This window comes from Balaenoptera ricei, chromosome 18, assembly GCF_028023285.1.
Source record: "Balaenoptera ricei isolate mBalRic1 chromosome 18, mBalRic1.hap2, whole genome shotgun sequence".
Classification (NCBI taxonomy): Eukaryota; Metazoa; Chordata; class Mammalia; order Artiodactyla; family Balaenopteridae; genus Balaenoptera; species Balaenoptera ricei.
In genome coordinates this window covers 21,223,092-21,237,712 of record NC_082656.1, presented here as the reverse complement: position 1 = coordinate 21,237,712, position 14,621 = coordinate 21,223,092, and the positions used below count along the sequence as shown (strand labels likewise).

At 38.6% G+C, this 14,621-nt stretch overlaps 1 protein-coding gene across 1 annotated transcript in view; it reads right to left on the bottom strand.

Moving 5' to 3' along the window:
- The window catches only part of CPB2 (carboxypeptidase B2), a 40,537-nt gene that overhangs the window by 24,560 nt on the left and 1,356 nt on the right, over positions 1-14,621 (bottom strand). The window contains exons 3-6 of the mRNA XM_059903424.1: positions 8,308-8,383; positions 6,551-6,675; positions 4,964-5,072; positions 1,501-1,602 (exon numbers count right to left, since the gene is read on the bottom strand). Coding sequence (XP_059759407.1) covers positions 1,501-1,602; positions 4,964-5,072; positions 6,551-6,675; positions 8,308-8,383 — 412 coding nt within the window. The remainder of the gene's footprint in view (positions 1-1,500; positions 1,603-4,963; positions 5,073-6,550; positions 6,676-8,307; positions 8,384-14,621) is intronic.

The window sequence follows — 14,621 nt, the reverse complement described above, 5'->3', positions numbered from 1 at the left end:
GTATGGAGGGAAGGGAGAAGAGTGTTGCAAAATCAAACAAATGTGTGGGGCTGGAATTCCAAAACAAGAAAAAGAGAGAGTTCGATTTCTAAATTGCCATCTACGCCACTCAGGGAGGTTCTTCTGAACTAACCCGGAGCTAGTGATAGCCAATAAGAAGGCAAGTGAGAAAGTCAAATGGCTTTGGCCACAAAGGGTCAAATTGTACAAAGAGGAGAACGACCCAGCTGACTTAATCTACTCAGTGTAAAAGGAAATCCTGAGTTGTCTGCACTAGTTGCCTTACTAGACCTTCTGTTTAACTGTGCTGAGCAAATTCTCTTGGTGTCGGTCCTGACACTGGGAAGATGGAGGAATCCCAGAGACTCACATGATGTGCACATCCTTGGTTGAGTACGATTGGGAGTAATGCATGCAGAAAGCATGGTTTTCCAACATGTACATCCCGGAAACACAAGTTCCAAAGAGTACACACAACACGGCTGAAAGTAAATGGCATGGGTGGGTAGGCCATGATTACATGGATCCAGTCTGGTTGACCAACTCGGCTGCCAAGAGGACCCAATTTTCCTACGTCTGCCTTGAGTTTGCACTGCAAGTTCTTGTCAGAACAGATGAAAACCCAGAAATCCTGAGTCAAAATCTTATCTTTGGATGATCGAAGAGGCCCACCTATCACAATTTAGATAATGTTGGGAAACTATGTATAAATTAAATGTTCCTAAATCGGATGTATTTTTCCAATGATTAAATTTTTTTCCAGAGCTCCTTTTTAATTTATTTTATTTTATTTTATTTTATTTTATTTTATTTTATTTTTTCTTTAGGGGAAAGAGTGGTTAAAAAAACAGAACTGCAGAATTAGAAATTAACAGGCAGGAATTAGTTTGGTTTCATGGCTCCCAATATTCTTCCTGTGGCCACATTCACTGACTTTACTAAGGCCAATTTATTCAACTGAAAATAAAGAACCAGACAGGTGGTGACTGAAGCAAAAGCTATCATATCAGCCCTGCTGCCCAAAATCCCAGCATTGCCCGGGTTCCTATCCTTTCCTAAGTTTCGCTGTTCAACTCTTTCTTTGGTTCTAAAAACTGTATCAATGTCAATATTTGTTCAGTCACAGATTCCCCTACTCTTTTTTTTTTTTTTTTGCCTAAGTCAGTTAGTCAGAGGTGGTGGTGTTAATAAAACAGGATTTGAAATTTAATCTAGACCACTCCCCTCATTTTATGAAGGTAGGCATTAAAGCCCAGGAAGGTTAAATGGCTTATCTATGTCACAGAGTTGATACTCTTAGACCAATACTACATTAGTAAAGGAAAAAAATTTAAAGGTAATAACCAATCCCTAAAAGCTGGATATTAAAGTTGAGGAACACTTATAATACACATATTTCCAGAACTCAAAAAAAAAAAAAATCCAAGTAATAACAAGCACTGCTGGAGAATTAACCCATCTCCCAAAGTTGAAAGGTCAACGACTCTTCCCATAACATACCTTTAAAACATAAAGTGGGTACTTCTCATATGAGGATCCAATGTGGATTTTTTCAACCATATCAGGATACCACTCAGGCATAACTTCTATCCAAGAATAGATCTATCAGAGCAGAAACCAGCAGTCACAGAGCAAGTTCAAAGCATTTTCCTGACAAAGGAAACAGACCACTTCTTCGAGGAAGGGCAATCCCTCGAAAACACTTGTATGTGGAGAGAATGAGGAACTAAAACACTTGGGGCAGGGTGTTTCTTCTGCTGTTTAGAAAAATCAATAAAGCTAAAGTTTTGAAAAATATCAAGGTTTAGGGAAAAAGTACTAAGAAACTTACGACAAAGTAGGAAAAGATAATCTTCAAAGCAGCGCTCCTTAAGTTATTTTTAAAGGCTCATCACATTGAATCCCTGCCTCTGTGTATGAAATCCTCTTTACCATTCAAGAGTTCATTTCTATATGAGATTTTTTTTTAAAATATTCACTTTTCAAGAGTAACCTAAGGAAATCCTGGGCACTGTCTTTGAACAGGATAAATTGAGGTGCCATTATTTCTTACTGAAGACCTGTGGACTCACAACAATATCTGTGAAATGATGAGAAGCAAAGGCGAAAACAATCTGGAGAAAAAAAATTTCTCTTCTACCCAGGGAAGGAGTTTGATTCCGGACCTCTCTCCTGGGTGGAAGTCTAGTGGTCTGTGATTCTGTCAAGATTATAATAGAAAGAAAAAACAAAAATTTCTGGGTCTGACTTTAGGCTAGTGCCCACCTGGAAGCAGGCATTGAATGATCGAGCCTGGCCATGTTTTAATGTAGACCAACTTCTCAGGGGCCACTTACTTTTATACCTTCTGCAGTGGGAATGACCAACCCATGGCCTTATCTCTGGGAACTTTTCTAGAGGTAATTTCAAATAGCAATCCTAGCTGATGGGAACGGGAGCACCATTTACCCTTGGATCCTCTTAGAGGAACATAACTAGGGTGAGTGGTGTGTGGGAGTGGTTGTCTCGTGCCGAGAGTTCAGATGCTCCTGGAAGGCCTACCTGCTGCCAAGTACCAGTGCTGTCAGTGTCTGAGGTGCCGGAAATTTAACCATCAGGGATTTCCTCACTGGGCCTCTGTTTACCGTGTTACTCCTCTAAGGCATGTGTACACCTGAGAGAACTACTACATCAAACTATTTTGTGTTACAGCATTGATGGTTCAGTCGAATTCCTCCAACAGGGAGGCTGTGTTATATAAAGGCAGCTTTACGGAAAACTTTATTCATTTCACAATCTGCGGTAATGATGGTCACATCCTTTGAATAACTCTCTTCTTTTGCCATTTGTTTTAAGTGATGTTTTTCAGTCATTTGTTTTTCTCCCCTGCAGGGGATCACTTAAAATTTCCTAGTGAGAGTCAATGACAAAAGAAACCCCTCTTACCCCTCAAGCGAACGTGTGGTGAGGACTGAAGGAGAGATCAGTGTTGAAGGGGAAGAAAGGACTTGGCAGGATTTCCGGGGAGCAAGATTGCCACGGTTCCTACAAACCTCTTAGAAAGGATTGGGCGCGGGAGCGAGGAGAGGTCCAAACTGTTTTCTGGAACGTCATTGTGATGAAATGAATTGTGTCCCCCCTCAAATTCATATGTTGAAGCCTTAACCTCCAGCACCTTAGAATGTGACTGCATTTGGAGATAGGGCCTTTAAAGAGGTAATTAAGTTGAAATGAGGCTGTTGGTGTGGACCCTAATCCAACCTGACTGGTGTTCTTATAAGAAGTGGAGATTAGCACGGACAGAGAGACGCCAGGGATGTGCACACACAGAGAAATGGCCGTGTGAGGACACAGCAAGAAGGTAGCCATCTGCAAGTCAAGGAGAGAGGCCTCAGAAGAAACCAGCCCTGCTGACACCTTGACCTTGGACTTCCAGCCTCCAGAACTGTGAAAGAGTAAACTTCTGTTGTTTAAGCCACTCAATATATGTCACTTTGTTATGACCAACTAATACAGCGTAGGGCAAACTAATACTTTTTTCCTCCCATGTCTTTCCAACTCTTTCCTGGGGTAAGGGTAAGAAAAAAATAAGCCCTTTGAACAAAGTATTTAAAATATACCAGAAAAAAAATTTTTTTTAATGTTCATATCCTTTATTTATTTACTTAGGCTACACCGTGTGGCTTGTGGGATCTTAGTTCCGCAACCAGGGATTGAATGTGGGTCCTCAGCAGTGAAAGCACAGAGTCTTAACCACTGGACTGCCAGGGAATTCCCAGAAAAATATTTTTAAATACCTCTGTTTAAGGCATTCCACTCTTCCCACCAAACCCAACACAGCATTGACACAGTTAGGTTCTCCATTTGCAGATTGTGCCTACCCAGCCTCTCCACTCTGGACCTCAAGTTTGCTCATGCAGGGCTGATGTAGGAGGCTGGAGGGAGGTGGTCTAGGTGGAATAGACAGAGGCAAGGTAGGAGAGAGAAAGGAGAGGGTTGCAATTTTAAGATCCCCGTCAACCAGCCAGGTACATCGATTATAGAAGCACACTGAGTTCTGGTTTAACTAACTGGAAAAGAACAGATGCTTTTGAAGATTCAATAGAAAACTTTCTTATTACTTAAGCCTTAGATGTCTTAAAAATATGGATATGGTTCTTAACAGTTTCTGGGCACCTAGCCAAAGATGATAAAAATACTTATATTAAGGAATATAGCAGCAGACTCCCATGAAAGAATAGAAGGTATCAAGGGATTTGTACTACTTGGAGTATATTATATTGAAAAGAAAGTGCTCCAAGGGGTTTACCCTTTCAACTAACAAATATGGGGAAATGGCACTTAGAGTATGATGCGAAAGCTTACTGAGGCCAACTGAACATGGATATCTTGCTTAGGTTCCCTCTAGAAAAATCAGAACCTATAAGTACTAATAGGAAAAAAACCAATTTCTTAAATATTAAAACACAGGCATTATCAACATTATTATTATTACTATTATTACTTAAATAGGTTCCTTCTGAGAGGAATAACATGCACTTAAACACTTTATTGCGTACTAAATATAAGTGAATAAATTCCTTTAATTCAGTGAGATAATATGGCGATTATTCAGTAAGAGTACAATTAGGATAATGGTCTAAGGAGACATGATTAATTGGACTGTTAATTTTTTTGTGGTAGTTTCAATAGAAAGGCCCTATTTTCAATTTCCTGTTGTTCTTTAGAATGCAGTGTTACTCCTAACAGAGATACTCTTAGCTATGGACAAACAGGCTGCTTAGAGGCAATTTCCAAAATATGACACAATCTTCCCAGGGAAGATATCTACAAAAGGATGAATTACTTCTGTATAATCAACCTAATTGTGATTTTTTTTTCACCCTCTTCCATCAATTATGATTCTCTAATAATTTCCCATGGCTGAAATGGCAAAGCTCGTTAAACAAAAATAGGAATTTTCAAGAGAAACGTGACAGCTTACCTCACTTAGTGAGTGATACTGTTCATAGTAGGAGGAGGAGGCCCGGGGGCTGATGGTGTCATTGGAAGTCTGCTGCCGGATAAGATCTTCCACATTTTCCAACAAGACCCTGGGTTATGAAACAGGGCATGAGCTGGTTTCCAAAGAGGGCTCTGATTTTCCTGCACGGCCCATTGCAGGCACAACAGGTGAGCAAGGGGGAAAAGTCACTAAGAAATCTAACAAGCACAAGGTGAAAACACCGCCAGCTAACATTATGATAAGCTGAAATATACAAGCCCTCTGGGTAGAGCCTCATGGGCATTGGAGGGATAGTGGCTCCTATGGGGTATGTTTTCAGGGCCTCCAAAATCTCACCCCTTCTCCAACATTATGAACATTTCTTGAATGTGACTCATTAGTGTGTTTTAGGTGAACATACAGGTTAATGGACAATGTTTTTCAATCCAGAGGAACACTGTATTATTCTGTTTTCAGTTAAGGACCGAGGAGAAGCAGAAAGCCTTTTCTTTTTATTTTTCCCTGTGAGTCACTGACATACACCAGATGCATGTATAGGTTCTGCATGGCCAAAGTTGGTCAAATCTCTAGAGAAATAAGAGCATAGGAATAGGGAAGGTACAGGAAAGTGATCTCATTTAATTTCTCTTGCAAAGGATCACACAGTTAACTAGGCAAAAACATCTTAATTAAGACAGACTGAAGCCATTCTGTCACCTGGGATGAACAATTGAAAGTTAGCTGTCATTCTAATAAAGCTTTCTTTACTTTTACTTAGGTCAGAGGGTAAAAGCCAAGGCTTTGACATCAGAAAGGTCTGAGTATGACTCCTAGGTCTGCCACGTTCTAGCTGGCTGACCTTGAGAAATTCCTTTGAAAATGTTTTTCATATGCACAATGAGGATAGTATTTACTTCACAGGATTAAATAAGGTTTAAATGATACAATGTATAGAAAGGCTCAGCACCTTTCCTGGAAGGCAGAAAACACCAATAACATATTATTAATAATAATCATAGTGTATTATCCAAAGGTCGCCCATTGATACACAGAAGAGAGCATGGCTTCCAGGAAGTGTCAGGGCAGCAGAGGGACACTGGAGCTTGGGCAATGGATACAGAAAGGAGACTCCAAAAGGAAGAAGGCATAAACTCTGAACAGAAATCATACCTAATGCAAATTTTAGTTTAGGGCCAGACATTCCAGAATGTTCACTGACCTTGTGAAGGAAGCAAAATCTCCTTCAGCAGCTGCTTTTTCAAGAGATACCACAAAGCCTACTAAAGTGAGTGACAGTTTTGCTCCCCGAGTCCAGGCACAGAGTAGAGGAACTATAAGAAGGAAGGAACCCGGAGGAATGGTAAGAGTCCTTTTCAGAGAAGGGACCAAGGTCATGAGAGGTAAACCACTTGTCCAGGGTCACAGAGCTAGCCCCTTGGGCTCCATCACCAATCCGTTCCAGAGATTTCCATGTTGCCATGTTTAGTGTAAGTATTTATTTTTCCAGGAAGCAATGACACCATCCACTAGTAAAATGCATCATAGGTGCTTAGAATAGCTGCTCAGTAAATACGGAATCATGCCTACCTGAACGGAATTCTGCTCTCATTTAAATGGGCTTTCACGTTGCTTACATCAGACGCATTCACAAAAAAATGGACTTCTTTTCTCTTCGTAATAAATTCAGCTGTTACTGGCTGCCAGAGGACAATCTGCGGTTTCAAGGGGGAAAATTGATAAAAACAAAGACAGTTTTTCACATCATTCTCGTCTGTAGCTAAAGCCATAAAAGGGTTTTTATAAGGGAAATAAAAATGACATTCCTGGTCACTGGTCCCCATTTACACATGTGGTAGTGTAAACATTTCTTTTACAGGGGGCTTGTTTTATTCTTTTCTGTAACCCCAGTGGCTAAAGAGAGCCTGGAACTTACTAGGTACTCAATAAATATTTGGCGAGGCAATGAACTAATTAATGAATTCATGAATGAATATATTTATGTCCCAATGTAGAACTGGATGTGTATGTCAAATGTTTAAAGAGAAATGAAAGTTTGTCTAGAAAGAAAATTGATTAAATGTTGCTTTTCTTTAATAAAAATTCCATATCCTTGATACTATTATGATGTTAGTGTCCCTTTTCTTTAATCTAATTGCCTTTGGGAAATTTCTTCCCATACATAATATTTACATTTTTTTTCCATTTTACTGAGCTTTTTTTTAAAGCACTTTCACACTCATTGCCTTTGATCATTATAACAACATTTTGCCATAAACTAAGCAGGTGTTATTATTTTCATTGTTCAGATGAAGAAATTAAGGCTCGAAGCTAAGTCGCCTAAAATCACACACCAAGAAGTGGCAGAACAAGATCTAAGTCCTGAATCTCGGATGCTTCCTCTGGCAGTATTTCCTCTGTCCACGGTGTGGTGGCTGTGAGGACGCGCCGGGCAGCTCTTCTGTTGGGAGAGGCTTAGTTCACTAACCTTCCCCGCTGTTGTCCCTCTTGATTCCCCCCCCCCCGGCTTCTCCAGGGCTGCAGCCAGCCAATGACAGAGCACTGCGGGTGTATTATTGCAGCCCCGTTCCTGCTAGATTAGGGTTTCCTCTTACAGATGTCTTTGGCTTAAGGACTTATCATGGTCCAGCCAAACCTTCATTGGGACTGCCCTGCGGTCTAGAGGTTGTCCACGCACAACCCTCCTTTCTGCACACGTGTCAGAGCTGCTTGATGGTCTGTGGGTACTCTCTGCCACCTCCAGCTCCCTCCTCTTCATCCTTCACAAGCACCCCCCTAACAAGTCTCTCACATCTCTAATATAGTTTTGACCTCTGCTTCTCAGAGAGCCCTAACCCAACAACCATGGAGCCATCAATATTCTATCAGGATATTTTGTAATGCATCAGTTTTCTATTTTCTGGGGAGTTGAGTCCCAGGCATGAAAATTTTAATAAATTTTTCTTTGTGATTTTTATGCTTACACCTTGGTTAAGTATTATTGCTTTTTAAACAAAGATCTACTGGATTTCTGTTACTGTAGCATCTTTGTAAGTACCCCCCCCCCCTTTTATTTTTTGGTGCTGAAACCCAGGAATGAACCAGTAAGTTCACACTTTCAATGCCTAGGTACTGTCATGTAATTGGTTGAAAAGCCAATAGCACAAATGAAGAAAGTTTGATTTGGGGAACCAGTAAAATCATGTGATTATGGGAAGGAGGAAAAGGCTACAAGGAGAGGGGTTTATACCAGCTGTATATAAGTCAGACGACATAGAGGAGAGAACATGGCACACCAGACTTGTATAAAATATAAACAATAAGAAGATAAATGAGGGAGAAGTTACCTCATATGTTGTAGTAGTATTCTGCAGAATTTGAACTTGCCTGGAGGTTCTAGGAAGAGCAGATAAAACCTGGCCACTGGGGGAAAAAAATAAAACAGGATTTTGATATTAAATAAAAAGTGAAAATAAGATAAATTATATTGGGAGGGGCTTCTAGGAAATTGTAAAAAGGAAACAAAATGTTGAAAGAAAAGAGGACCTCACCACAGATTTCAAAATAACCTTAGATTTTGCTTCCAGTCAAGATGGAGAAACAGGGACCAAGTTTACCCTCCTGCCTGAAACAAATAAAACACTGGACAATGTATGTAAAAGAATGTCACTCAAGAAATTGAACATCTGCAATATGATGAAACACTGTATCCTGGATTGGGTCTTGGAACAGAATTGTGGAAAAACTGGTGTAATCTATAGAAAGCCTGCAGTTTTGTTAAGAGTAGTGTACCAATGTTGGTTTCTTAGTTTTAACAAATATACCATGATAATATAAAATGCTAACAACAGGTGAAACTGGGTGCACGGTATAGAGAAACTCTCTGTAATATCTTTGCAACTTTTCTGTAAATCTAAAAATATTTCAAATAAAATTTTATTTAAAAAATAAAACAAAAACATGTACTGAGAACTCCAGAAGCACAGAAGGTTATGATAATTTCTGCTTGTCATTATGAGCAAAGGCTTCATGGAAGAGGTAACTGGGTAAGTAAGCAGTGTAACGGCAGACTGGCAGGAGACAAAAGGGCATTGTTGGGAAAACGGCAAGCTGTTTATTTTTGCCAACTGTAGGATTTAGGTGTTTAGGGCAAGAGAAGAATGGTAGCCAAACAGAAGTGAGTTTAGAAACTTATGTTAGTTCTCTCCTAGAGAAGTTTTCCAATGCACGCTGAGAAATTTGGCCTTTATCTAGTAGGCAATTAGGAGTTAAGAAAGTGACATCATTTGACTTGTGATTTATAAGAATAATTTTGACGCCAGGGTGGAGGATGGTTTATTTTGGAAAGCCTGATTAAAAGATTCTAAACTCTGGAAATAAGCCTATGGAGACTTGATTATCAAAAGAGAGAAAGAGGAGCTCCCAGAAACAATGGATTCAGAGATTTGGTGCCAATCATTGGTACAGTTAAGCGTAAACTATTCAACCAGTGATAAAGGACATATGTCCAAGGATATGTATCACAAGATGATTCATAGTAACAATAACTGGAAACCACATGAGCGCTTATCAGTAACAGCATTGTTGAATGTTGGTGATGTCTCCACATTCTAGAATGTTTTGTAGTCATTATAAAGAAAGAGTTAGTTAAAATAGTTAACTTGGGGGAGATTTACATGATGCATTAAGAGAGAGGAGCAAGAAGTGAGTGGAGAATTGTAAGAAATATTATCCCATTTTTGTAAAAAAATAAGTTAGAAAGCAAAAGGAAACTTATAAGTGTTAAAAGCAGGAGAAAACAGCCTCATCCACGAGAGAGCAGACAGCAGGCGCAAGAAGAACTACAATCCTGCAGCCTGTGGAACAAAAACCACATTCACAGAAAGATAGACAAGATGAAAAGGCAGAGGGCTATGTACCAGATGAAGGCACAAGATAAAACCCCAGAAAAACAACTAAATGAAGTGGAGATAGGCAACCTTCCAGAAAAAGAATTCAGAGTAATGATAGTGAAGATGATCCAGGACCTCGGAAAAAGAATGGAGGCAAAGATCGAGAAGATGCAAGAAATGTTTAACAAAGACCTAGAAGAATTAAAGAACAAACAGAGATGAACAATACAATAACTCAAATGAAAAACACACTAGAAGGAATCAATAGCAGAATAACTGAGGCAGAAGAACGGATTAAGTGACCTGGAGGACAGAATGGTGGAATTCACTTCTGTGGAACAGAATAAAGAAAAAAGAATGAAAAGAAATGAAGACAGCCTAAGAGACCTCTGGGACAACATTAAACGCAACAATATTCGTATTATAGGGGTCCCAGAAGGAGAAGAGAGAGAGAAAGGACCTGAGAAAACATTTGAAGAGATTATAGTCAAAAACTTCCCTAATATGGGAATGGAAATAACCACCCAAGTCCAGGAAGCGCAGACAGTCCCACACAGGATGAACCCAAGGAGAAACATGCCGAGACACATAGTAATCAAATTGGTAAAAACTAAAGACAAAGAAAAATTATTGAAAGCAGCAAGGGAAAAACGACAAATAACATACAAGGGAACTCCCTTAACGTTAACAGCTGATTTCTCAGCAGAAACTCTACAAGCCAGAAAGGAGTGGCATGATATACTTAAAGTGATGAAAGGGAAGAACCTACAACCAAGATTACTCGACCCAGCAAGGATCTCATTCAGATTCGATGGAGAAATCAAAAGCTTTACAGACAAGCAAAAGCTAAGTGAATTCAGCACCACCAAACCAGCTCTACAGCAAATGCTAAAGGAACTTCTTTAAGTGGGAAACACAAGAGAAGAAAAGCACCTACAAAAACAAACCCAAAACAATTAAGAAAATGGTAATAGGAACATACATATTGACAATTACCTTAAACGTGAATGGATTAAATGCTCCAACCAAAAGACATAGGCTCGTTGAATGGATACAAAAACAAGACCCATTTATATGCTGTCTACAAGAGACCCACTTCAGACCTAGGGACACATACAGACTGAAAGTGAAGGGATGGAAAAAGATATTCCATGCAAGTGGAAATCAAAAGAAAGCTGGAGTAGCAATGATCATATCAGATAAAATAGACTTTAAAATAAAGAATGTTACAAGAGACAAGGAAGGACACTACTTAATGATCAAGGGATCAATCCAAGAAGAAGATATAACAATTATAAATATATATGCACCCAACATAGGAGCACCTCAATACATAAGGCAACTGCTAACAGCTATAAAAGAGGAAATCGACAGTAACACAATAATAGTAGGGGTCTTTAACACCCCACTTACACCAGTGGACAGATCATCCAAACAGAAAATAAATAAGGAAACACAAGCTTTAAATGACACAATAGACCAGATAGATTTAAATAATATTTATAGGACATTCCATCCAAAAACAGCAGATTACACTTTCTTCTCAAGTGCACATGGAATATTCTCCAGGATAGATCACATCTTGGGTCACAAATCAAGCCTCAGAAAATTCAGGAAAATTGAAATTGTATCAAGCATCTTTTCTGACCACAACACTATGAGGTTGGAAATCAATTACAGGAAAAAACTGTATAAAACACAAATACATGGAGGCTAAACAGTATGCTACTAAATAACCAAGACATCACTGAAGAAATCAAAGAAGAAATAAAAAAATACATAGAAACAAATGACAATGAAAACACGACGACCCAAAACCTATGGGACACAGCAAAAGCAGTTCTAAGAGAGAAGTTTATAGCAATTCAATCTCACCTCAAGAAACAAGAAAAATCTCAAATAAACAATCTACCCTACACTTAAAACAACTAGAGAAAGAAGAACAAAGAAAACTCAAAGTCAGTAGAAGGAAAGAAATCATAAAGATCAGAGCAGAAATAAATGAAATAGAAACAAAGAAAACAATAGCAAAGATCAATAAAACTAAAAGCTGGTTTTTTGAGAAGATAAACAAAATTGATAAACCCTTAGCCAGACTCATGAAGAAAAAAAGGGAGAGGACGTAACTCAATAAAATTAGAAATGAAAAATGGGAAATCACAACTGACACTGCAGAAATACAAAGGATTATAAGGCATTATAAGAGACTACTACAAACAACTATATGCCAATAAAATGGACAACCACGAAGAAATGGACAAATTCTTGGAAAGGTACTATTTTCCAAGACTGAACCAGGAAGAATTAGAAAATATAAACAGACCTAACACAAGTAACGAAATTGAAACCGTAATTTAAAATTTTCCAACAAACAAAAGTCCAGGACCAGATGGCTTCACAGGCAAATTCTATCAAACATTTAGAGAAGAGCTAACACCGATCTTTCTCAAATTCTTCCAGAAAATTGCTGAGGGAGAAACACTCCAAAATTCATTCTATGAAGCCACCATCACCCTGATACCAAAACCAGAAAAAGATATCACAAAAAAAGAAAATTATAGACCAATATCACTGATGAACAGAGATGCAAAAATCCTGAACAAAATACTAGCAAACAGAATCCAACAACACATAAAAAGGATCATACACCATGATCAAGTGGGATTTATCCCAGGGATGCAAGGATTCTTCAATATACGCAAATCAATCAATGCACACTAACAAATTAAGGAGTAAAACCCATATGAAAACCACATGATCATCTCAATAGATGCAGAAAAAGCTTTTGAGAAAATTCAACACCCACTTATGATAAAAACTCTCCAGAAAATGGGCACAGAGGGAACCTACCTCAACATAATAAGGCCATATATGACAAACCCACAGCAAGCATCATACTCAATGGTGAAAAACTGAAAGCATTTCCACTAGGATCAGGAACGAGACAAGGATGTCCACTCTCACCACTCTTATTCAACAGAGTTTTGGAAGTCCTGGCCATGGCAATCAGAGAAGAAAAAGAAAGAAAAGGAATACAAATTGGAAAAGAAGAAGTAAAGCTGTCACTATTTACCGATGACATGATACTATACATAGAAAATCCTAAAGATGCCACCAGAAAACTACTAGAGCTAATCAATGAATTTGGTAAAGTTGCAGGATACAAAATTAATGCACAGAAATCTCTGGCATTCCTATACACCAACAAGAAAAAATCAGAAAGAGAAATTAAGGAAACACTCCACTTATCATTGCAACAAAAAGAATAAAATACCTAGGAATAAACCTGCCTAAGGAGGCAAAAGACTTGTACTCAGAAAACTAGAAAACACTGATGAAAGAAATCAAAGATGACATAAACAGATGGAGAAATATACCATGTTCTTGGACTGGAAGAGTCATTTTTGTGAAAATGACTATACTACCCAAAGCAATCTACAGATCCAATGCAATCCCTATCAAACTACCAATGGCATTTCTTCACAGAATTAGAGCAAAAAATCTTACAGTTCATATGGAAACACAAAAGACCCCAAATAGCCAAAGCAATCTTGAGAAAGAAAATGGAGTTGGAGGAGTCAGGCTCCCTGACTTCAAACTATACCACAAAGTTACAGTAATCAAGACAGTGTGGTACTGGCACAAAAACAGAAATACAGATCAATGGTACAGGATAGAATGGCCAGAGATAAACCCACGCACATATGGGCACCTAATTTATGACAAAGGAGGCAAGAACATACAATGGAGAAAAGACAGCCTCTTCAATAAGTGGTGCTGGGAAAACTGGACAGCTACATGTAAAAGAATGAAATTAGAACACTACCTAACACCATACACAAAAGTAAACTCCAAATGGATTAAATAAAGCCTTAAATGTAAGACCAGACAATATAAAACTTTTAGAGGAAAACATAGGAATAACACTCTGACATAAACCACAGCAAGATCTTTTTTGACCCACCTCCTAGAGTAACAGAAATAAAAGCAAAAATAAACAAATGGGACTTAATTAAACCTAAAACCTTTTGCACAGCAAAGGAAACCATAAACAAGACAAAAAGACAACCCTCAGAATGGGAGAAAGTATTTGCAAATGAAACAACAGACAAAGGATTAATCTCCAAAATATACAAACAGCTCATGGAGCTCAATATCAAAAAAACAAACAATCCAGTTAAAAAATGGGCAGAAGACCTAAATAGACATTTCAGCAAGGAAGACATACAGATGGCCAAGAGGCACATGAAAAGATGCTCAACATCGCTAATTATTATAGAAATGCAAATCAAAACTACAATGAGGTATCACCTCACACCAGTCAGAATAGCCATTATCAAAAAAGCTAGAAACAATAAATGCTGGAAAGGGTGTGGTGAAAAGGGAACCCTCCTGCACTGTTGGTGGGAATGTAAATTGATACAACCACTATGGAAAACAGTACGGAGGTTCCTTAAAAACCTAAAAATAGAACTACCATATGACCCAGCAATCCCACTACTGGGCATATACCCTGAGAAAACCATAATTCAAAAAGAGACATGTACCACAGTGTTCATTGTAGCACTATTTACAATAGCCAGGACATGGAACCGATCTAAGTGTCCATCGACAGACGAATGGATAAAGAAGATGTGGCACATATATACAATGGAATATTAGCCATAAAAAGAAACACAATTGAGTTATTTGTAGTGAGGTGGATGGACCTAGAGTCTGTCATACAGAGGGAAGTAAGTCAGAAAGAGAAAAACAAATACCATATGCTA